Genomic DNA, 23,107 nt, shown 5'->3' on the forward strand with positions numbered 1-23,107 from the left:
ATGTTGTTTATTCTTCGGTATGCGCACATGTGTGTGCCAACGTGTGTGTATATATAGGCATACATGAGAATTAACATTAGTACTCTGTAACCTGCTTTGTGGGCATACTTTTTCTTGTTTAAGCGTAATTTATATAGTTTATGTCCCTTGGAGATAGGATTAAATTATTTTCCCCAAAATAAATTATTCCTTCGTGCAGATAAATTTTCACAGGGGAGTTTAAAACTAATCATGGCTGTAGAGCTCATCAGGTGAAATTTATTGATGCCTTTGTCTAGAGGGTACTTTTAATCTTTTCTTTCCCTCTTTGGTAACATTTTCTTGGCATGTCTGGAAACACCTTCTGCAATTGTTATTTCTGGTGACTAATGTTTAGCAGGCTGCTCTGCATTATCTGTTAATAAACCTGTTGAAAGTTAAGAATTTCTAGGCTAGATAAGTAGGGATGGATTGCTGTTAACTTACATAGTTATTTATCATTTATAAATTCCTTAAAATCAGCATTTCTGTTAATACTGGACTGGGGGCAGGGAGGGTTGGTATCACACAGTTGATATCTTCTGTTTAAATGACCTGATATGGGCATGTTCATTTTATTTGTACTTACTTTTTCAAATCGTGCATGCTTTTACTACTGTGTCCAGTCTGTTAATATTAACTTTCCTTCTGTAAGGGATCTGATACCCTCCTATTGAACTCCTGTAGTGCAACATTAGAGATCCTGCTATGGGAATGGCAAGCCAGTGCTTCGGAGTACAACTCTATGCTTATTTTAATTAGCTAATTACTTGTAGTTACAAAAATGTGTTAAAAGTCCTGGGATTTTTTTCTCTGCGTACATCTGATAAGACACTGTAAGGCGTGAAGGCCACATTAGAAATTTGGAAGTGCGTATTTAAGTTGTGAAAAGAGTTGGCTTTTGTACTCAACTGTATTTCAGAAACAGCTTTTCTATTAAGAACAGAACTATTGGGTAGGTATCAACACTTTCCAGGAGGTAACTGTCTTGGCAGACTTTTTAATTAGCATCTTTTCCTCCTCACTTAGCAGTATGTTGCCTAAACCTACTAGTTTATTTGGAAGGGAGAGAGGGGTTTTTACAGTTAGGTTAATACAGTAAAGAACATGATGAACAGTAAATGGGGAGGTCCAGAACAGCCTGAGATTTCCTAAGCATGTTGGAACTGAGGTGGGTGTTTTAGGCAGGGTTTCCTGGTGACATGGCTGGCAGTAAGCATGGCTGGCTAGAAAACTTTCACCTCTGTGTTGTAGTAGGAGAAAAGATTATGAAGCACTGAAACCTTTTTGTAAGCATTCCTTGATAGAAGTTCAACAGCAACTTGAGTTTTAAAAAGAATGTCGAAGACAAACGCAAGTAATGCATGAAACTAAGGAGGCTTTCTATTTAATGCTGTTCTATTGAATTCAGTTTCTGGTTTTCTTTCACATTTTAACAAAACACAAATTTTAACAAATTTACAAAGCCTTAGCTTAAGATATGGCTGTGAAATAAATGAATATGGGGGAGAAATTGAGAGGCGGTGTCTCTGTTGGCTGGTACCTCAGGCCCTCTAAACGTAGGACTGTTGAGTTCTGCAGTGATGAGTAGACAGGATTTTTCCCTAGGGTAAGTTGTACTGATGTCTGATAAAGTCTGTGTAGTTCATGCTGTCATACCAGTCAATTGGAATTTTTTAGTTCTAAATCTTTATGAAGTACATGTAGTCACACAGTGTTCACTCAATATGTATTTTTGCTAACCAGAAACCAGAAGTGTTTCTCATTTGAATTTCTGTATAGCTATTAAAATTTTGGCTTGATTACAAACATCTGAAACTTCTGGCTTCCCATTTTGTTACTCTTACTGACAAGATGCTGAATCTTGAAAAAAAAACCCAACCTACACAAAACACAACAAAAAAAACACCTTACAAATTGCTCAGCTTTTGTCTGTCTTTTATAAACAGAATTACATCTGGTATGAAACAATTTCTGTGGGTATTTAACTTTGCATTATATAAATGATATTTGTTGTGTATTATTAGAAACCAAGACTATCACGTTGTTGGTAAAGCTTCACTGAGCTGAACTGGGCAAGTACTGAAGAACTCCAGTTTTGCCAGCTTCCCTTCTCCCCAGATTGTTAAGGGGTGATAAAATTGAAAAAATAAGTGTTCCTGATTAATTTGCTGAACTTCGTGTGTATTCCTGTGTTTGGAGTTCTTGCTGGCAGAGTTGGAATACTTCTGTGCCTGTCATTTCCACCCTGAAATACAGCTATAACTCTGATATTGTGCCAAAGTCCCACTAGTGTTAAAGTGAGGAAAATGATTAATTGAAAGATAGGGTCAGTTGATTATCTTTTATATTCTCAAATGCAGTTTTACTATTGTGCAGCATTCATCTAGAGGAGAGAAAATTTGTGATGAAAACCCAGTTGCCTTTCTCAAAACAAATAACACTAATGTCCTACACAATGTTTTCTTTATTAAAACAAAAATGGACTGTGTTCTGTTCAGGGGAATAAGATCTCATGAATTCTTTTTTGAGGTGCTTCTCATCTTACCTGTAAAAAGGTCCATTCACACTGAGCAGCAGCGCAACAGAACTGAAGATCTTCTCTAGTAGAATTAGTTACGTAGTAATTTCTCAACTCCTTACAATTAGATTGAACTTGCCATAGTGTTTGCAGGTTCTGTTGCGGGCTGACTGCTGCTGTGCCTTGTCTATGATGCATGCTTCTGCTTAAAACAATTTTGGGGAAATATATCAGTATAATTCCGTCAGTGCTTTAATGGTCTGAGATTTTAACATTTGTGCAGGACTGAACTGGGTTTAATTACTCAGAGCTATTTGTTAATACGGTTGTTAAATAATGTGCATTGTTACCACACAGCATTAAGCTTCATTAATACTGGATTTGGATTTAGAAATACAATGTTATGTATAAGTTTTTTATACATTCTGGAGAAAAGAGATTTTCCACTTCAAATTCTTCGAGTAATTTTGTTTCTAAACTAAAAATTAAGTGCTGCATGTATTGTGAGAAAGGAAACTGACTTGTCATCTGTTTTGCCTTAACAGGTTGGGAGAAGGAATCTGTCTACTGCATCCACTACTAGTTTGTCGACTAGCATCTGACCCTGCTAGAAGGCCATCATGCAGCAGCCTCCACAGACTGTTCCAGCAGGAGCTGCAGCTCCACCTCCTGCAGGCATTGCTCGGAACATGTACTGGAGAAACAGCTCACTCAGTAAACGAGCAAATGCAACAGCTGCTCCAGTGCAGCCTGTGACAGACCCTTTTGCATTTGGCAGACAAACTCCACAGGGTTCCCCTTTAGATAATCCATCCAAGGGCAATGCATTGGTTATGCAAAGTTCTTCCCCAGCAGTGTTTCCGCAGCCAGCCATTATCCATACTTCACCATCACATGCAGGGGACAATCCTCATGGACCGCATACGTCTTTATCAGCTCCTGTATCTCAACCAGGAATAAATACCAGTACGTTTTCTAATGTTCCAATTCCTTCACTGTCCCCAGGATATATTATAAATAGTACCACAGAAGCGCATCCAAATGCAGATCTTGGACTCTGTGGGCCTGCAGTACCATTACATTATAATACAGGAGCAGCAGTTGAAAATTCTTTCAGTGTGCATCCTGGAATGGTGTCTGCGTCAAACAAACCTGGAGGTAGACAAGATGTTGGTAGAGATCCAAATGATGTTCCTTCAGGACCCAATGCAACAGCACTCTTCCCTCCACCTCCTCAGCAGCCTATGTCTCAGTGGAGGCCTGTTCAAAGTAACCTGCAGTCTCCAGTTCGAAATTTTGTGCCCTACCCTGAGCCGTCTTCTCAGATTGACGTTCATAACGTTTCTCAGTCCTCTGTTAGTACTTCTCATCCTCCTCTACAGGCAAATTTACAACAAGTTCCTGTACACCAAGGTATTCCACAAAATACCACGCAAGCGCCTTTATCCATTGGTTGTGAAAAGAATGGGAAAAATGGCTCTGCAAATAGCAGTCATCACATGAATAGCATCCAGCCTGGAAATGTGTTTAGGCAGAATACAGAAATGACTAACACTTGGTTAAGTCAACCATACCAGGAACAATTTTGCCCACAGCCACCATTGCAAGATTCCAGTTTTGTCATTCCCACAGCTCAGGAAAATAACCCCCAAAACCAGTCTCCAGATATGCCTGAAACATCGAATAGACCTGTTCCCGCAGATCGAGATTCAGGAACTCTTTCCATGTTTTTCAAAGGGGATGAGGCAGAAAATGAAGAAATACTTTCATCTGAAAAAAATTACGTAGTTGAGAAAACGGAGTTTGATGCTTGTCAGCCAAATTCGGCATCCTTGTATCACCAGCCAATGCATCCTCAGCGGGTTGCAACTAATGTTCTCTCTCAGGCGCAGATTGGTACAGGTTCAGCCAGTGAGATGGTGCAAAAAGGAATGGATGCCCAGTACTTTTCTAAAATTGTAAGTCAGCAGGAGACGCAGGCCGCTAAGCACTCTATGTTTGTTAGTGATGACAAGGCACGTATAGGTGACCCGTCTGGGAATGGTGGCTCACAGTATGAAAATGTTGAGAACCTGGAGTGCATTCAGAATCAAGAAGTGCTGCCAAGTGAACCACAAAATGCTTCATCCCCTGCTGCTGGTCCTGATCTGTACAGATATGGTTCCTTTCCAGGTCAGATGCTTCCAAAGAATGCTGTTGTGAGCCATGCTGAAGGAGGACCAAATTTGGAGGCACCCGATTCGTTACCTCATCCTGTCCGACCAGATAGTGTATCTTCAAACTATAGCAACATTAGCCATAGGAGCGCTTCAAGCTCAGCAAGACCTCAAGAGCAAGTCGGTACGTTTATTCAGCAAGAAAGTGGGAAGCCTGATGAAGAATCTTCTGCTGGCTTCTTTAAACAGATTGACTCTTCTCCGTTGGGAGGTGATTCAAGTGAGCTAAACCTGGGCAAGAGCTACCATGGTAATCTATCCCAGCCTCCAACTCCAAGTCCTCCTAAGCCCACAGGAGTATTTCAGACAAGTGCAAATAGTTCTTTTGAACCCGTGAGGTCCCATGGAGTTGGTATAAAACCTGCGGAGATCGACCAAGCAAAGATGGTGGTTGAATTAAGAGAGAACCACTCAAACCAAAAGAATATCAAGAAGAATACAGCTGTGCCGGCTGCATCCCCAGGCAATCTTGAACAGCCACCAGATAACCTGGAAACTATTTTCATGCCTCAGGTACACCCACTGCCACTTGCAGTCACTGGTGAAGCTGGAAATATGTTGCACTCGGGACCTGTTATGGAAAACATACAATCAATATCCGAGAGAAGGTCCTCAACAAGAGCTCAGGGAGCAGTTAAAAAGTGTGATAGCCCAGCAACAACTTTGTGGGCTCATAATGAGTTACCTAATTTTGGGGGAAATGTTCTTCTAGCTCCTGCTGCTCCTGCAGTGTATGTACCTGCCAAACAAACTGTAGAAGTCATTCAGCCACCAGAAGAAGGCCTGTCTAATCAGCAGCCAAGTAAACCAGGGACTATTGCTGTTCAGCTTTCCCAAGATAGACATATACCTTCTGAGAATCTTGAGAATCCTCCCAAAATGGGAGAAGAGGAGGCACTTCAGTCTCAGGCAAGTTCTGGTTATGCAAGTTTGTTGTCTTCTCCACCTACAGAGTCTTTGCAGAATCAACCTATCCTGATTGCTCAGCCTAATCAAAGCTATAACTTGGCTCAGCCAATTAATTTTTCTATTTCTCTGTCTAATCAGCTAAGCAGCAATGAAAACAATCAGCCAATGAAGGACTCTGGGGTTGGGGACAAGCCTGCGATGGGTCCTCAGACTTCACATGCTGGTGGGATCATTTCTGGGGAAAACGTGCCATTACCTGTCATGCAAGTTGGATCTCTGTTAGTTAATGCACTTCCAAATACTAATCTGTTAAAACATAATGTATTACAAAGCCCTGTTAATTCCTCTGATACTGCTTCTAATCAGCCAGCAAATTTGCTTATGAAAACTCCACTTAATTTGGCTCCAGAAGGGCAAAAGAATGTTAATATGGAAGGGTTTATTCCTGAATTTGCTAGCAAGCCGGCGTCTAGCTCATCCATTTCACCTGGGACAAGTATTGCTGGTGCAAGTCCACTAGTCCCCCCTGTTAATTCTGTAATACAGGCTAATAATTCTGCAAATCATTCAAATAGCAAAGAAGAAGTTGCTGGAGTGCTCGACTTCACAGTGTCACGGACGTTGGAGAAAAGCAGTGCAAGTAATTCTGTGCAGGTGCATAATCAGTCGCTTTCTGGCGGTCCAGTATATCCTCAACAGTCAGCTGGTAGTAGTGCTGGTCAGATGCATCCTGAGATGCATGACAAACAACATTTCTATCAACAGGTGACAAAAGATGTACAGCATCAAGCTGTATCAGACAGAGCTGTACAGGGAGCATTGCCATCTCAACCACAAATGCAAGCAGCTCAGATGCAGCAACCAGCATCTTCTGGGCAGTCCTCAGTTCCTTCAAACTACCAGGTGGCTGCAGGGACTAAAGCAGTGCAGGCATCACAGCAGCGTGAGAACCAGGTGCTGAGTAACCATCCCCAACCTGTGGGTCCCCAAGAGGCAGATTCAGTGCAGCTGACAACAAGATATGATCAGACAAGTCCTGATAAGCAGCCAGCATCTGGACAGCTGTCGGGTGCTCCAGCTTCCACAGACCCTTCTACCACCGTCAGTCAGTCAGTCATGCCAAATGTGCAACAAGACCTGCAGCGTCCATCCCTGCCTCAGACTCCTCAGGATGCCTTTGGTCCACCCCAGAACCCTTACTACTACTACAGACATCCTTACGACGCTTATCAGCCTCCATATCCGCCACCTTATCCTCCTGCAGACCCCAGAACAGCAGCTCATCTTTATTACATGGTAAATTTTTTTCTCCCTTCCTCCCCCCTCAGTATGTATTAGGAATTTTCATCTTTGAATTAAGAATGTAAACCATTGTGCCAGGATCACTTAGTATAGCGTTCACATTAAGTATTTAATTGTCAGGAAAATCCAGATAGGAATAACAAAACTTACATTACAAAGTTTATAAAAAGTTAAAGTAGTTGCTAATACCGATTCCAGTTGGCAAAGATATCAACTGACAGCAATTTATTTGGTTCTTTGGAAAAAGTTGGCAGTTATAACTGTCTTAGCTGCCCAGATGTTCAAATTTGATTCCCATCTGTTGCCTGAATTACTGACAGCATGGTTGCAGAGCGGTCAAACTGCTTTTAGTGCAGGCATAATTTTTTTTTTCTTAAGTTTAGGATATTAATAGACTTGAATATAACTTGTCACAACAGGTATCAAAAGCTATACTGTAGTCCATTGATCTGCATCTCTTCAGGTGTCACAGTTGCGTGTATGGTGATTTCTTTGTTTTTAAAGGTTTATTCCTGCAGGTGGGAAACCTCTTATCTTACATGCTAATCTCTTTTTCTAGGAGGATAGCTATGGACAGTATGACCCACGGTACAGCACTGGTTATATGGAACCTGGGAGCTACCGCTATTCTGAGCCTGAACGTCCTAGTTCCAGAGCCAGTCACTGCTCTGACAGGCCACCTTCTAGGTATGTAATTCTTAAATTGAGTAAAGATCTGGTACATCCTGAAGCAGTGAGTATAATGATGCCTGTTGCAGTTTTATAGCATAAGCTGCAGTGAGGAAGTTCAAAAACTCAGTGTGCTGCCATAGGAATGGACCATATCAAATGCCATGTCTAAAAGGATATGATTCCACAGTCTTTTCTGTTGCTAAGCCTTATTACCCCTTTCATTCAGATCTCTGGGTGGTTGTTGGCATTTCTGCCAGGCAGGAAGTCATCGCAATGGACTTGGTGCTGAGATTAGCTCTTTTTTATGTGTGCTGTGAAAGAGCAGTGTAGGCCATGGGTTTGTTAATACATGTTTAGTTTATGGCTAGCACTTAAAACAGTGGCCCTAGTTTGGTTAATAAATGGCACGTTGGTCTGTGATTTGCCTTGCAAGCCTAGCAGTACGAGTGGCCTGCTGATGTATGTTATGTGTATATATGATGTATATACGGTGTTTCAGGTGTTCAGAAGAGAGCGCTGGTGAATCAGGTGAAAACATCCTGGTGCTGTGTCAGATTATTTTGTCTGATGATTATTTCAGATGTGTGGATAAGCTTTCTCACAAAACTCCCAAACTGTGGTCCATGTAGCAGAGGTGCTGTGTGGGCATGTTTTGCCCGCTGACTTCACTACAGGTTTTGATGCAGGTGGCATGTGAATTAGGAAAACTTAAAAGCCCTGGTCTGGCTGGTTATATGAAATAATAAATTTGAGAGGAGAACAATACATTCAGATGCTACTTGCAAATGCTAAATAAAAAGCAGAAATGGAATCTCTAGTATTTCTCAAGCAAGAAGCAGCAAATTACCTTCCAGGGATTACTACTTTCTGATGATTATTGCATAACCGTTTTGTATGAACTCCAAATTAATGACAGAATGTTAATGTTGCATTATCTAGTGGGTGGGTTTTTGCAGGTTTCTGGGAGACAACTTTTCTGGAAATGAAGAAATCCTTTGTAGCATTTGTCTGGTTTTGTTGGTATCTTCAAATCTTTTGATTTCAAATCTTCAAATATTTTGATTACCACCTCCAGAAGATTATAGGTGTGTATTGGCCTTGGAGTGCACATGCAGCTACAGCCATTGTTTTGATAACTTTTATCATCATCTTAAGTAAATCTGTGCACTGTGAGATCTTGTAATGAGATAACAGCCTTTACTAGCACTTCCCCTGGTGTGTACTCTTCTTACGTACTATTTTTATAAGAGGCTGAAATTCCAGTAGGTGGTATTGGGCAGATCAAAGCCTGTTAGAAGTAGCTCTGTCAGTGTTTGTGTGCCATGACAGTGCAGTCAGATGTGGACTGTGGTATGGTATTGCAGGGCAACGGAGCCAAAGAGTGGCAAAGTCAGCGTGATAACGTGTCTGAAACTTGCCCTTAATGTACTAGTGTTGATGCTGCAGCTTTGTAAACTCTGTTTGGGGAGGGGAAGGGAACATCTTTCTGAAGGAGGCTGAGAAGACTGGTTGGGTGGATAAACCTGATGTGATAAGATCACATCTCTGCAGAGGTAGTTGCTGTGTTAACGAACTTCCCACAGGTTCCAGGGTGGAGCATCACTTGACTTGCTTGGCTACTTTGGAGTTTGCACTATCAGTTGTATGATCAGTTGTAGAGGAGCGTGAAGGTTCCCAGCATTCCACACTGGCATTAAACATCTTTATCTCCTGTAGGTGTATGTGTATATCTATGTGTGTTTGTGAGTGTATACACGTGTGTAGGTATAAATGTACATGTATATACATATATGCGTACATATGTATATGTAGACACGTACATTTTTCACCTAACATTCGTCTTCTGCCTTTTTTCAGAAATTGTGGGATGGTGTCCTAAAAATGGCATATAATAAAGGCTCATGACTTTTCAAGTGACGGCCACATCTTTCTTTTTCCATCAGACGTACTCTAAATATCTTTTGTATCTGCACTGACTCTTACTTTGATGTGTTGGTTTTAGTCAGGTTCTTGCACTTGTTCTGTTCATTTGGAGAATTGGTATTCTAATATGGGCTCTGTAAATTAGTATTTTCTTCTATTCAGTCCTCTCTATTTGCTCAAATAAAAAGCAAGGCTTTCCTACACGCTACTGTCTGTCCAAGCCTATTGAGAAGGCTAATAACCCAGAAGATGCCTGGAATTAGTTGTGTAGTGATGTGCTGTGTTACAATTACATCTCAATGCTCTCATTTATTTGTCAAAGTATTAAATGTATGGATGTGCTAACGCTACAAAACGTTGCTGAATCTACTGAAAAGCAAGATTGAGAAACAGACTGAGTGCAGAATGAAAATAAAACATTGGGATTATGGTAGTGCTAGCCATCATGTTAGTATTCTGTGTGCTTGCCAGCCACAGATTTGCATCAGCTCCAAGTCAAACAAGGTGGTGCGATACTGAGTTCTTTGGCCAGGTCGCCAAAGGAAAGTGTAGTCCATTTTGGTTCTGTTTCTTTTCCAACTGTATTTAATGCTGGTGACAGATGCCACAATGGCAGCCCTGGAGACTGAAACTTTCTGTTCAGAATTATCTGTGAGGGTGCTAGTTCATGTCCTGACCCATTTTCATGACCTCTTCTCCAGACTGTAGTCCTCTTTTCGTCACTGTAAGATGTATAGCAAAGCACCATTAAAGTTGAAGGAGCAATTATTTCATTACTTGCTAAGTTACTGACTTCTCTGTTGAGACAGTTCAAAGGATGCTAATTATAGCAGCGATTTTTGTGATTGTCTGTAAGTAATTAAAAAATTAAAAAAGCTGACAGCTTTTTATGGCCCACAACAATTTAGTGATATATTGGTTTTTGAAGTCTTTATGATTCCTTGATTTCCTGTAAATGCGTTATTTTAAATATGAAACTCTACCTAATCAGTTATGGCTTACAATTCTTCCTATCTCCTGTTGACTTTAGAAGAGATTGAAGGATGAATAATAACTTTTACCTGTGCGCTTTCTTTCAGACAAGGCTATACTGAAGATTATTATGCAAAAAGTGGATGGAGTGATTATTATCCAGGCTATTACTCAAACTCGTATGATTATGGAGGTAAGGTGTCAAAATGAACTCTGAATTTTTCTATAGAAAATTGCAGATTTAAACAAAAATTTATGGGGAGGGGAGACTTTAAGATAAGAGAATTATTACGTTTTTTCATATTAATAAAACTTTTATCCTTTCCACAACCAGCAAGAATAAAATTGCACTTGCTGAAAATTGATCTTTGGGCCTATTTCAGTTCATAATACCATTCTTGTATGTTTTTTATTTAGTAGCAGTAGTAAGTAGAAAATAGATTATTTTTTTTTCCTCACTACCAGCCTTCATTTTGCCTTTCCATTGTGAAAGCACACCATTGAAGTCTACAGAATAGTTTTCTTCAATGTGCTGCAAGCCTGTCACTCACTGGGGTGCATCCTTGGTGTGTAACTTGCAGGCAGACCTCTAAAGCAAATTTTAGGTGGATGTAAACAGAAATTGACTGATGAGTAGAGTGGTTTTGTCCATAATTATCTGAGTGCTCACAGAGACATACTGGTGTTTGTAATCTGAAGAAAATTGCTTGTATAGTGCCTGGGAGGATTTTAAGCAACATCTGTCCACATCCTGAGACATGACGCTCTGAAGACTGATCACAAAGATTCTGTTAATGTTTTTTGAGTTATTACCATGTTATGATCAAGTTTTAAAGTTGTTAGAAAAGATCTATCTGTCTGATGGTAAATACTGTCTCTTCAAGTGTATCTAGCTAGCTATAATAATGTTTCTCTGAAAAGTGTGAAATCTGTTTTTAGGGGCGGGTGTTTGTTTTGGTGTGTTTTTTTTTTAACTAAAAATGAGTGGACATATTTATGTAGCTTTAGGTACATTATTTTGGTTTTGCTATGTGCTTCAGGACCAAATCAGCATGTAGTTAAAGAGAAAGGAGTAGAAAAAGGTTATAGGCAACGGCTTCCAACACCTAAACCATTTCTTTCTGTTCTCCAAAGATCCAAGTCGCTGGGAACGTTACTCATCGGCTTATGACCCCAGATACAGAGATCCTAGAAGTTATGGTCAGAGGTATTGGTATGATGCTGAACACAACCCTTACCAGAAGAGAGAAGCATATCCGTATGGCAACAGGTTTGTCCATTCCATCCATATTCTCTCAGTGCCCATTCTAGACCTAGGGTAGCACACAGCCTAGGCACTGACGACAGTCAGAGAACTAGTGTGTATGTCTGAGTCAAGGTGGAGAATCTGGTATTCATTTCTTCAGGGCTGAGTCCCTCGTAGTTAAATGTGTCATCAGAAAATTAAGTTATGGCAGTAAGTGTGAAGGCAAAGGCTGAGGCTTTGCTTGTGCCCTAATAGAAATGCTCTATATTTGCTGAAGATCTGCCCCAAAGCCTTCAAAATATATGAACTGTTGTGACAGTTATATCAAGCATCAGAATTCCAGGGTATCACTCAGCTTTGTAAGTAAAATCCTCTCAATACTCTCTAGGAATGTAGGTGCATCCTGTAACAGACTACTGAAATGCAGTATTACACGTATTTCACAGATACATGTTGCTAGTCCTTTCTGTAGCTTTAATGTAGGTCATTGAGGAAAAATGGATAAACTGTCATGTCACTCGTAAGAAAAGGATTTAAGGTAGTAGGACTTGTTTTCAGAAGAGGTGAACATTCTGTGGGTTTTCCCAGAACAGTCTCTTGAGTATGATGTTGGTCTTGATCTTGAATATTCTGGATAAACTTCTTAGAGAAACATCAGTTTGTTTTCTGTAATGAAAATCTCAGTCTAGGGAATAATCTAAAAGCCCTTCTGAAGTTAGGTACAACTCTCTTCTTGACTGATAAGCAGTGAAGTCACTTTCCTCAGGGATATGGGTGGCTATGTTCATTTTTTCTTTGTATGTTTCTTTGTTCAGACATGACCAATATGAAGATAACTGGAGATATGATCCTCGTTTTACTGGAAGTTTTGATGATGAATCTGAGCCCCATAGAGACCCCTATGGTGATGAATTTGACAGGCGCAGTGTCCACAGTGAGCATTCTGGTCATAGTCTCCGTAGCTCCCGCAGTGTTCACAGTCACCAGAGTAGTTTCAGCTCTCGCTCTCAACAAGTGAGTTTCAAATGGTCACATCAAGTACTCTTTCAGTTGAGTTGGGTCTTTCTCGATTTTGGGGGGTGGGTGAAGCATTAGAAATACAGAAATATTTCTGGGTTTAGATTGAAAAACTTTTATTCTGTAAGTTAAGGCTGTTTTGTAATATAGTTTTGAACTTAATATTTATCACAGTTGTCAAGAGAACTTTAACCAAAATCAGCACTCAGCTGTGCAAGTTGCCACACACAGAGAAATGGAAAATTTCCTCTACTGAATCCATTTACTGTTTGTGAGAACTTTGCCCTTACTGTGCTTGGCTGTAGTTGATAATGTGTCTGGCTTTGTGTTATGTTGTTTTTCTCATCACACGCATGAATGCTATGACTGAACTTGGGATCTGTTAAAAGACTAACTCCATATTTGTATGATGCTATTTTGACTTTAAAAGCAAAACCCAAACCTAACTGATCACTCATCTATTTATGCCATAAGTACAAATACCCGAAGAATACAGAGAATATTTGAGCTATTTTTGAGGCACAGTCTTTGCTAGTGGAATGTGTCATTTTAGCTGTAGTGTCATGTGTTGGTTCATCATGTTACTTGGAAGTTTAGGTGTTTTTTCAGCCTGAATTCAGATTCATTTAGTAATATTGAAAGTAGTACTGGAGATTATTTAGGTATCCATCATTTTAATCAGTTGAGATTTTCTGTCAAAGTGTTACAGCAGAGGTGAATGTTGGTTCTGATCCATAGTTGCTGATACAGAACCTGCAGCGCATTCTGTGATGTTATTCTTCACACAGGCACGTAGACATTCTGTTGTGAGAGAACTGAACATACATGGATGTGAACAGGTCAAATGGTAGTAAAAACGCTAAGTGAGAATGCTGAGATACTAATTATCTTCTGTAGCCCATTGCTGCAGGTATCTTGCAGGGTAGCTTTTTCAAATGCAGTGGTGTAGTAAGCCTGGTTTACGAATGGTGTAAAGGATTTCAGCTGGGTGGGGGAATGCTTACGGTCTTGAGTCATGCTTGCAGTATTGCTTGCTTTGTGTAACTTCATGCTCTCTGCTAACAATTACTAATATGATCTATTTAGAGCCAGCTGTATAGAAGTAATCATGATCTAATGGCTAATACATATGAAACTACTGCGCAGGGAGTGTTGCTCCACACAGATTACCCATATGGCGGATATGCTGCTAACTTTGATGGACAACAGCCTTTTACAGGTTATGGCTACCCGACTGAAACTGGATGGTCAGCTGTAGAACAAGGTATTGGCACCCTTGGGGAAGGAGGAGGGAAGGCACTGTGCTTGTGAGGTTGTCCGCCAGTAGTAGTTTGCACTTATGTTAATATTTGTAGTGTATGAGTTGCCTTTCTTGTATTCATTGAGCATGTTAACAGGAAAAAAATGCTGGTTTACAGTGTGTGTGCACGTGAACAAAGTCTTGTTTCCTTTTCAATTAAGGATAACTTGCTTGCTGAAACCTGGGTATATCACAAAACAGTAGCAGCTAGACAGTGTTTGCTATGAAGTACTGCATTACTTCTATTTGTAAATGTCTTTTTAGGTAGATTTTTAACTGTGCTGCTTGTGCTTCAGGGGGAATGATTAAAGCTTAACTTAAACTTCAGATTTTTCCATAGTTTTTTTTTCTTGTCCTTGTTTCTCTGGAAAAAGTTTTTTCCGGAGTATGTTGAAGTAGATTAGCTCTTTGAAGATGTGCCATATATCTGTACAGAGATCACAGAAATGTGTCTTGATATGAGCAATCGAGGCCCCTGCATAGAAAAAATAAGTGGATTTTGAAGTTTTATAGTCTAGTTTTGTTCTTATCATTGCAAATCTTCAGAAAATCTTTGGGACTATAATGGAGCAGATCAATTGTAGCTTATAAAGTTTAGCTAAATTGAATGGCAGGGTTTTTTCTACTAGTACTTCAGGATTACTGAATTGGATAAATAACATCAGCAAGTTTACTTAGTTGCAAGACAGGGTACTTTTCTTACTTTAGCTTTTCTTCCCATTTCAGCACCTTTAAGGCCCTCAACACCTGAGAAATTTTCAGTGCCTCATATCTGCGCAAGGTTTGGTCCTGGGGGCTTCCTAATAAAAGTGCTGCCAAACCTGCCTTCAGAAGGACAGCCAGCTCTGGTTGAAATACACAGTATGGAGGTAAAGTTTAAAAGAAAAAAGGGAGGTGGTGGTGGAATACAGGTCTGCCTTTTGGAAAGGGAGTGGGGAACTTGGGTCTATAGCTTCCTGACTTTTTTTAGTATGTGAACACGTAGTTCTTTTATCTGTTTGGGCTGTAACCGTAAGAAAAACAGTAACTTGAAAAATTATTTTCCTCTGAGAGATGAAGTAATCATGATCAGATCATCCAGCTCCTTATTTGTTCAGGTAAAATCCTTACATCCTAGAAGAGCTGGGAGTTGTGCTGGTTTATTTCTCTGTATTGTGGGTCATAGGGACAACATTGTCCTCATACATTCTCTGCAGGGCTGAGGATTGTGTGTCATCTAGATGGACTGGGGATTAAATATCATGGGTATATTTTCATTCTTCTTGTGCAAAGAAATGCAATACTCAGTTAATGTAAAATATATGGAAGGATGGGTTTACATGATGAGGGTAGAATTCATTGTTAAAGTATCACTATAAGGGAGTAGAGTTGTACGAAAGTACTAGAACAGCATCATGAAAATTATTGGACTTGGCAGTGTTAGGTTTATGGTTGGACTCAATGTTCTTTAACGTCTTTTCCAGCCTAAGTGATTCTATGATTTGATTCTATGATTAAAGAGATATGAAGAAGATCTTTGTATTTTGCTACGGAATGACTTCCATGTAAAGGAGATTTCATAATTTATTATCCTTGTGCAAACTGCAAGTTACCATATGTATTTTAAGAGCAATAGGCTTGATTACACTATGGGTTATGTTCAGGTCTGGGGTTTTATTGTTAAAAAGAAAAATTCATAGTTATAAGAATTTCTTATGGATTCTATTTGTTTTTTAGACTATGTTACAACATTCCCCAGAGCAAGAAGAGATGAGAGCATTTCCCGGTCCTCTTGCTAAGTATGTTCTTACAGATTTCAGAAATAACTTCAATGCATTCAGAATCCATTTCATCATTGTCTGCAAATCACAGGATTTAAACTAATTGAAAATATTTGTGACTTTTCACATGCTTAAATAATACATAAGCTTTAAATTTGTTCATCATAGTAATCACAATAACGATCTGAATGTTAACATTTGTCTCATTAAAAACTTTCTTTTTTTTTTTTTTTTTCAGGGATGACACCCATAAAGTAGATGTTATTAATTTTGCACAAAATAAAGCTTCACAGTGCTTTAAGAATGATAATCTAATTGACAAAGAGTCTGCAAGTCTGCTTTGGGACTTTATTGTACTGTTGTGCAGGCAGAATGGGGTATGTCTCACTGCTTGAATGTTTATCTATCCTAAAATATTTTAGAGGCAAAGTGGTATTTATGTAAAAGACAGTAATAAAGTTACTTACCTTGGAACAGTGCACAGATTGATGGAACAGGTAAACTGGTCATTTGTCCTGAGGTGCTGAGAGGTGCTGATACTCACATGTTGTTGTTGAGGTGATAAATAAAATGAAGGAAATGTTGAAGTAAGAGTAATTTTTTTTCTTTTTTCTCTACGTGTGTAGACGGTTGTGGGAACAGACCTGGCTGAACTTTTACTCCGAGATCATAAAACAGTGTGGCTTCCTGGAAAGTCACCAAATGAAGCAAATTTGATTGATTTCACTAATGAAGCTTTGGAACAAGTGGAAGAGGAATCTGGTGAAGCCCAGCTCTCATTTCTCACCGATAGTCTTATAACCACAATTGACAGTCTTGAGAAAGAGACAGAGAGATTTAGGGAGTTACTGCTTTATGGCCGCAAGAAGGTGAGTGCTTATACTGTTGTTCCAAATACTGCATGCATCTTATTTTGTTTACTTACTTTTCACAAATCTTAAAGCTCTAGGTATCAGTTAAAATAATTTTTGCAGCTTGCAGTGCATATGATGTTTCATGGCACTGCCCTACAATGATATGGAAGAACGTTATGCCCTACAGTTTACAATATAAAACAAAATTATATTCATGTGTTAGCATTTGATCTAAACAAATACTTTTTCATTCAGTCACAAAGTACTACTGTAAAACAATCATTGTTGATCTGAATAGTATTTTAAGCTATTTCCAAGAAACTAATTTTTATATTAATTAGGATGCTTTGGAGTCTGCGATGAAGCATGGTTTATGGGGTCATGCTCTGCTACTTGCCAGCAAAATGGACAGCAGAACACATGCAAGAGTTATGACCAGGTACTGTTTTCCTTGTTGATTAGTACAATATGACTACCTATTCTGCTAGAGGTAGAGATTTGGTGCTCAGAAATCTTAATGTCAAAAGCCTGAGTTACCCTTAGTAGCTCATGCAAGAATTATGCTTTCATTTTACCTGTATATTCAGTTGTTCTCTGTTACTTTTTATTCTGGGGCCTTCTGGCCATAAATCTGAGAAGTTATTCTATGCCACTCATTCTGTTTAAGGGGTGTTTGAACAGTGTCATATGTGGCCTTGCTTGACAGGTGCTGTTAGTCAGGCTTTTAAAAAACTGTGCAAAAAACCAGCTGCCAACTTTGTTAAAGCCAGGTAGCTCTGTCGTACCCTTCATTCTCCTTGCCTTGAAGAAGTAGATGTGTTTGTGCACGCTTTGTCTGCAGACAGAAAAACTTTCAGCTTCCTGAGCTTGTGAAATCACGTACCAAGTCTACTTGGCTGGCTTGGGAAGAACCCTGAGATTTTTCCTGGCTTGGACTACCTTGTGTCAGAGTGGCAGATCCAGTTAACTAGTAACATTTTGCTTTTGAACATTATCCACTGGGCAATTGCTTAATTCAGTGTAGTATTTGCAAACAGCACTTCCTTCCCTTAAACTAAGCTAGATTAACTGCCACTGAGTGTTTGAGTACATCTTATCTGCTTACCCCATGTTTTTGCTTTGTTTTTCTGTATAATGTCTCCGTAGATTTGCCAACAGTCTCCCAATTAATGACCCTCTGCAGACTGTTTACCAGCTCATGTCTGGAAGGATGCCAGCTGCATCCACGGTAAGATGCGAGTGTGAGCTGCAGTTGAGACTAAAGAGGTACTGCAGTTGAGTAGTGTAGTTCACAACAGTAATATTTCCATGTGCTTTTCCTAGAATGTCAGATAAGTTGTTTTGGTCCTTTTTAGGTTGAAACACCCATGCAGAGCTCCAGTCACTGATTTGACTAAGTAATTCTTCTAATTTTAGTGCTGTGGAGATGAGAAATGGGGAGACTGGAGGCCTCATCTAGCAATGGTGTTATCCAACTTGACCAATAATGTGGACTTGGAATCCAGGACCATTGCTACCATGGGAGACACTCTTGGTAACTCTTGGGGAATGAACAGGGTGATGATGACTGAAGGAAAAGCTTTCTGAAAGTTTTAGTTACTCAGCCTTTTTTTTTTTTTTTTTTTTTTTTCTTCCAAACAAGCTATTGCTGTGTGAAATATAAAACTGTTCCACTTTACATGGCTGTGTCTCTATTGTGAAGGTGTTTGAATGCAAAGCCAAAACAATACGGGACACTGAATTACAGTGTGCACCCAAGAGGAAATATCCTGAGTTCTGTCACATATTTCTCTACAGCTTCTAAAGGCCTGCTGGATGCTGCTCACTTTTGTTACCTTATGGCCCAAGTTGGTTTTGGAGTTTACACAAGGAAGACAACAAAGCTTGTCCTAATTGGATCAAATCATAGGTTTGCCTCTTTTTTTTTTTTTTTTTTTTTAACACAACTTTTTAGATGAAAAAATGAAAGCTTAATGGCTTGACAGACTGTTGCACTGCTGCCCTTATCATCACTAGCCATAGCTGGTTTTGAGATAAATATTTGATGCCCTGTCCTTGTTTGAGGAGAAGTTACTGAGTGTCTTAAGAGTGATGTTTCTGAATTCATTTCTGATTGATGGATCTGTATTTATTGTCAGCATATATAATCTCAATGTTAAATAATTTTTTTCCTCTCCCGTTTCTGAATAGTTTGCCATTTTTTAAGTTTGCCACTAATGAAGCCATTCAAAGAACAGAAGCTTATGAATATGCACAGTCGCTAGGAAGTCAGCCTGGCTGTTTGCCCAATTTCCAGGTGAAGAGCTGTTTGTTTCAGGTTTGGGGGGGGGGGGGTTGGCAAGTTTTATGTGAGGCTTTCATCTCTCATGTTCTGTATTCAGCATAGCAAATATTTTATCCATTGTAACATGAAATATTAATGGATAATGTAGTGCAAGATAGCTTTTTTCCTCTTGTCAGTTAAATCTACTTTTCACATTTTTCATAGATGTATTCTAAACTTCTGAATTTTAAGTTTTGTTGTCATTGTAACTCTATATTCCTAAAGAAAAATCCAGGAGAATTTGCTGGTACTGGCTGTTAGACAAATAGATAACTTCCGTTGGATACACTGGGTGGAAGAGCAGAACTGAATGCTTTTTCCCTATTTTTCTTTTCCTGCCTGGTATAGATGTGATAATGGGATATCTGAGCTTTCAGCTGAAATGAGAGATTGCCTTTCATTTGATACTTCTACAAATGTTCTGATCACTTAGTTTATTTCACCTCCTTGCATTCCTTAGGTTTTCAAATTCATCTATGCTTGCCGACTAGCTGAAATGGGACTTGCTGCTCAGGCTTTCCATTATTGTGAAGTCATTTCTAGAACTGTCCTTAAAGATCCACATTACTATTCACCTGTACTTATTGGCCAGCTAATCCAGGTAACATAAGGAAGAGTGAAGTATTTGTGTCTTCATATTGTAAGTGATAACCTGTGGTTAAAGTTGCATTTTGTTGTCTGGTTAACCTAAACTTTACAATGATTCGTTTTTCTAGATGTCATCACAACTACGCCTGTTTGACCCACAGATAAAAGAAAAACCAGAACAGGAATCTTTTATTGAACCTTCATGGTTAATAACGCTTCGACATGTGGATGGACAGATCAAGGTACAGAATGTACTATTCAACATGAAATATTCTCTTTTAAGGATTAGTGTAAATCCAATTTTTTAAATGGTTTTGCTTATACTGCTAATCACAGAAACATATTAAGTGACCTTATGGATGTATTCATGTTGTGAAGTGCGAGTGTTATGATTTAAACCAAGTGGATTTACCACACTTTAGTGCCCTAAGATTTAATACCAAATAGTTAAAGGGTAGTGTACGTTATATGAGACAGGCGTTTCTTAGTACCATAATGCAAGGGGAATTGAAAGGCTTATTGGGTTGTAATAACTCCTGCTGTAAGCAGATGTTCTGCTTGCCAGGAAAAAAAACGTTGTGTTTGAATTAGTCTAACTAGTTCATAACAGAGTGGAAATAATTGCCATTTATTTAGAGATCTGTTAGAAATTTGAACCTTGAGCTAATTAACTAAGCTTCCATTTGAAAAACATCCAAACAAAACTTCCCAAGAAGACTTCAAATGATTTGTTGAACTTGGCCTGCAAATGGCTGATGGCTCCATTTTTTTTGACTAAACGCTAAAAAAACCCCTGTGTGCTGTTTTCACTCTTTAAGTTTTCCTTTGCTGTATGTTCCCTTGGTTATGAACTGAATGTCTGGTACAGTTAATAAGATCTTGCTTTTTTGTGCAGGAGGGTGCAATAGCTTATAACACAGACAGATCCACCCCACCACCATATGCATGTAGTACACCAAGCTCTGAATTAGACCATGCTAGTCAATGTGATGGAGCAGGAGTTGGCCGTGACATGGGTCCAGGTGCTGAAAATGCATTGTTAGCATCCTTATTACCCAATATGGCTCAACAGATGCAAAGTGTGCAGCTGATGCCTTCAGGTTAGTGTTTCATATCCTTCTTCATGACAGAGAGAAAATAAACTTTCCAGGTTTCTGGTATAAGAAGCTACTTAAGAGGGTGGTAGAAACAGTGAGATTTCACTTCTGCATTATATCATTTTATTTGTAGGGTAAAAGGTTCATATACTAGAACTTCTTTTTAGTTATAACTTCTAATTTATTTTTTTTTTTGTGCGCTGCAGTACCTCAGGCTGCCCTTGATGGGTCAGCTGCTATGATTCCTCCTGGTGACCAGGAAGCTGTCCGAAGTGTCCCTTTCTATTCAGTGGCTTCTCAGCCTATTGGTCCAGGACCTGGCTTTGCACCTCCAGGATTTTCAAATCCATATGGAAATGAACCATCACCCCTGTATTTAGGGTCAGCACTACCACCAGGAGGACCACCACAAGAAATTGAACCACGGTCAGAAGAGCAGATAAACCCAGAAACAGGTCTGGGATCTTAAACAGCTTTCCTTCCTTATAAGGGGAAAGAAGTATTTTGAGGGAAAATGCAAAATATCTCAATATTTAGCAAATAGTAAGTCAAGTCTTGGGTAATGAAATTTAAACCATGTAATGGCACAGAAACATCTGTGCAAAATTACAGTGTTTATCCTGCTTATTTGGCTTTAAATTAAAAGAGAGGTCAGACTTGGCAGTTCATGGTTTCGACCCTAACAGGTAATCGCTGAGTGCACAGGGGCTGGCAGTTCTGTTTGCAGGGTCTGTGATTGGAGCCTCTGAGCATCAGTGTCTGGGACGCAGTAAGTTCTGATTCTGTGACAGGAGAACCTAACACATGAGACAGCAGGCATACACAAGTTTGGCAGAGCTCTGTTAGAGATGTGAAGAACCTTTTAGTGCTCCATACAGATGGTTGCATCTCGCAGCCTGCTCTAACCTGTGTTTAGAACTAATGTAATACCCATGCAGAAGGGAAAAAAAGAATCCTAGAAACTGCAGTTCATGTTCTTTAAAAGACCAGGTTCTTTCTGTCACAAAACTCCTAACTAGTGAAAGCTCTTGTGTTGTGTTGTTGTGGGATTTGGGGACGCTTTGGTTTTGGTGGGTTTTTTTCATTGTTGTTGTGTGTCTGTCTCATCCCCTCCTCCTCACTAACATAATCTAATTTGTTTTTTAAGGAACACAGAGAATTGCCCGGGAGTCTCCTTCACAAAGCTCTTTCCCTGAACAGAGGGAAGAGGATTTCTATGGCAGAATGGCTAGCATGGTATCTTTATTTCATACATGTTTTGAGCAAGTGTCAGCTGCATGACAGACCTTTGCAAAGAGAGTATATTGGGGCTTTGCTCTTCAGAAAGACTTGAGGATTAGTTTTTCTTTCCCACTGATCTTCCTCTTCAGTAGAATAAATAATGAAGAGCTAGTAGAACAATTTTAGCCCTAATTTTATTCTCTTAAAAACAATTATTATTTTTTTTAAAAAGGGGGGAGGGGGGATATCAAGCTGTTGTCTGAAGAGTTTTTATCTCTGCCCTGCCTTCTTCTCCCACCTCCCAGAATGATTCTCTATACCCAGAAGAACTTGTAGCATACATCAGCAAGTGAGGCAAGCAGGGCCCAGTGAACAGTTCTGTGACTGAGTTTTAAAAGCCCAGCGTTAACTGCCACTTGATCATGACTGGAAATGTAGAAGGTGTTTATCAAAATCCCAACCCCCTTTTTAAAAATACGTTGTATTTTCACTGTTTAAGTATCACTGAAGTTGGCCTCTCCCTGAAAGTTAGTCTCCTGAAGTGACAATTGTTTGAAAGAATTAATATAAACATTTTTAATAGGGATACATTTGGCAACTGATTAAAGGATGAGGAGAGTTTTTAATTAGAAATTAACCATACTTCTAGAAGAAACAGTGAAATTTTTTTATGCTTGAGTTGCTGTACAAAATTTAGAAGAACAACCAAATGTTGGAGGGAGGAAAAAAATGCAGCGACCATTCCCTGGTGCAGCGTTTTTATCTTTCCTCTTGTTAGCTGGTTAGCCTGCATAGCAGTGCCCTGATTTAACACTTTTAGTTACATGATTGTGCGATTGCTTGGCCAGACTTCAGCTCTTTTTCTGTACCTCGTATATGTCAGAGGAAATAAAGTACCCAAATAACCAGCTTGAATATCTTTAATTGTGTGGGAATTCTTGATAAAAAGTGAATATTGTGTCAGATATTTAGCTGCTTGCTTATTATGCATGTCCTGGCTTTATATCTAACCAGGCACCAGGACGAAGATCCAGATCTGCATCTCAGTCTTCAGCACATATGGTATGCCATGAGCAGGCTGTTTCTTTCACTAAATCTTTGTTCTCATTTATGTTTATTTTTTACGTGCTTTTGTATCTCTTCCTCTTACTAACTTTTCAAAGAAGGA

The 23,107-nt window shown here is 39.4% G+C and overlaps 1 protein-coding gene across 6 annotated transcripts in view; it reads left to right on the plus strand.

Annotated features, from left to right (window-relative positions):
- The window catches only part of SEC16A (SEC16 homolog A, endoplasmic reticulum export factor), a 31,927-nt gene that overhangs the window by 1,954 nt on the left and 6,866 nt on the right, over positions 1-23,107 (plus strand). For 2 of the 6 annotated variants that reach the window (XM_080401943.1, XM_080401945.1), the window contains exons 2-22: positions 3,085-6,960; positions 7,526-7,653; positions 10,641-10,726; positions 11,668-11,803; positions 12,595-12,793; positions 13,883-14,060; positions 14,823-14,965; positions 15,813-15,874; positions 16,095-16,233; positions 16,483-16,725; positions 17,052-17,149; positions 17,857-17,938; positions 18,127-18,244; positions 18,508-18,619; positions 18,901-19,006; positions 19,494-19,634; positions 19,750-19,863; positions 20,517-20,721; positions 20,925-21,173; positions 21,866-21,954; positions 22,954-23,001. In XM_080401943.1, coding sequence (XP_080258069.1) covers positions 3,160-6,960; positions 7,526-7,653; positions 10,641-10,726; positions 11,668-11,803; positions 12,595-12,793; positions 13,883-14,060; positions 14,823-14,965; positions 15,813-15,874; positions 16,095-16,233; positions 16,483-16,725; positions 17,052-17,149; positions 17,857-17,938; positions 18,127-18,244; positions 18,508-18,619; positions 18,901-19,006; positions 19,494-19,634; positions 19,750-19,863; positions 20,517-20,721; positions 20,925-21,173; positions 21,866-21,954; positions 22,954-23,001 — 6,477 coding nt within the window. In that variant the 5' untranslated portion in view covers positions 3,085-3,159. The remainder of the gene's footprint in view (positions 1-3,084; positions 6,961-7,525; positions 7,654-10,640; positions 10,727-11,667; positions 11,804-12,594; positions 12,794-13,882; positions 14,061-14,822; positions 14,966-15,812; positions 15,875-16,094; positions 16,234-16,482; positions 16,726-17,051; positions 17,150-17,856; positions 17,939-18,126; positions 18,245-18,507; positions 18,620-18,900; positions 19,007-19,493; positions 19,635-19,749; positions 19,864-20,516; positions 20,722-20,924; positions 21,174-21,865; positions 21,955-22,953; positions 23,002-23,107) is intronic. The other 4 variants (XM_080401948.1, XM_080401946.1, XM_080401947.1 and 1 more) reach the window with 4 other exon arrangements.

Source organism: Falco punctatus (assembly GCF_963210335.1).
Source record: "Falco punctatus genome assembly, chromosome: 9".
NCBI lineage: Eukaryota > Metazoa > Chordata > Aves > Falconiformes > Falconidae > Falco > Falco punctatus.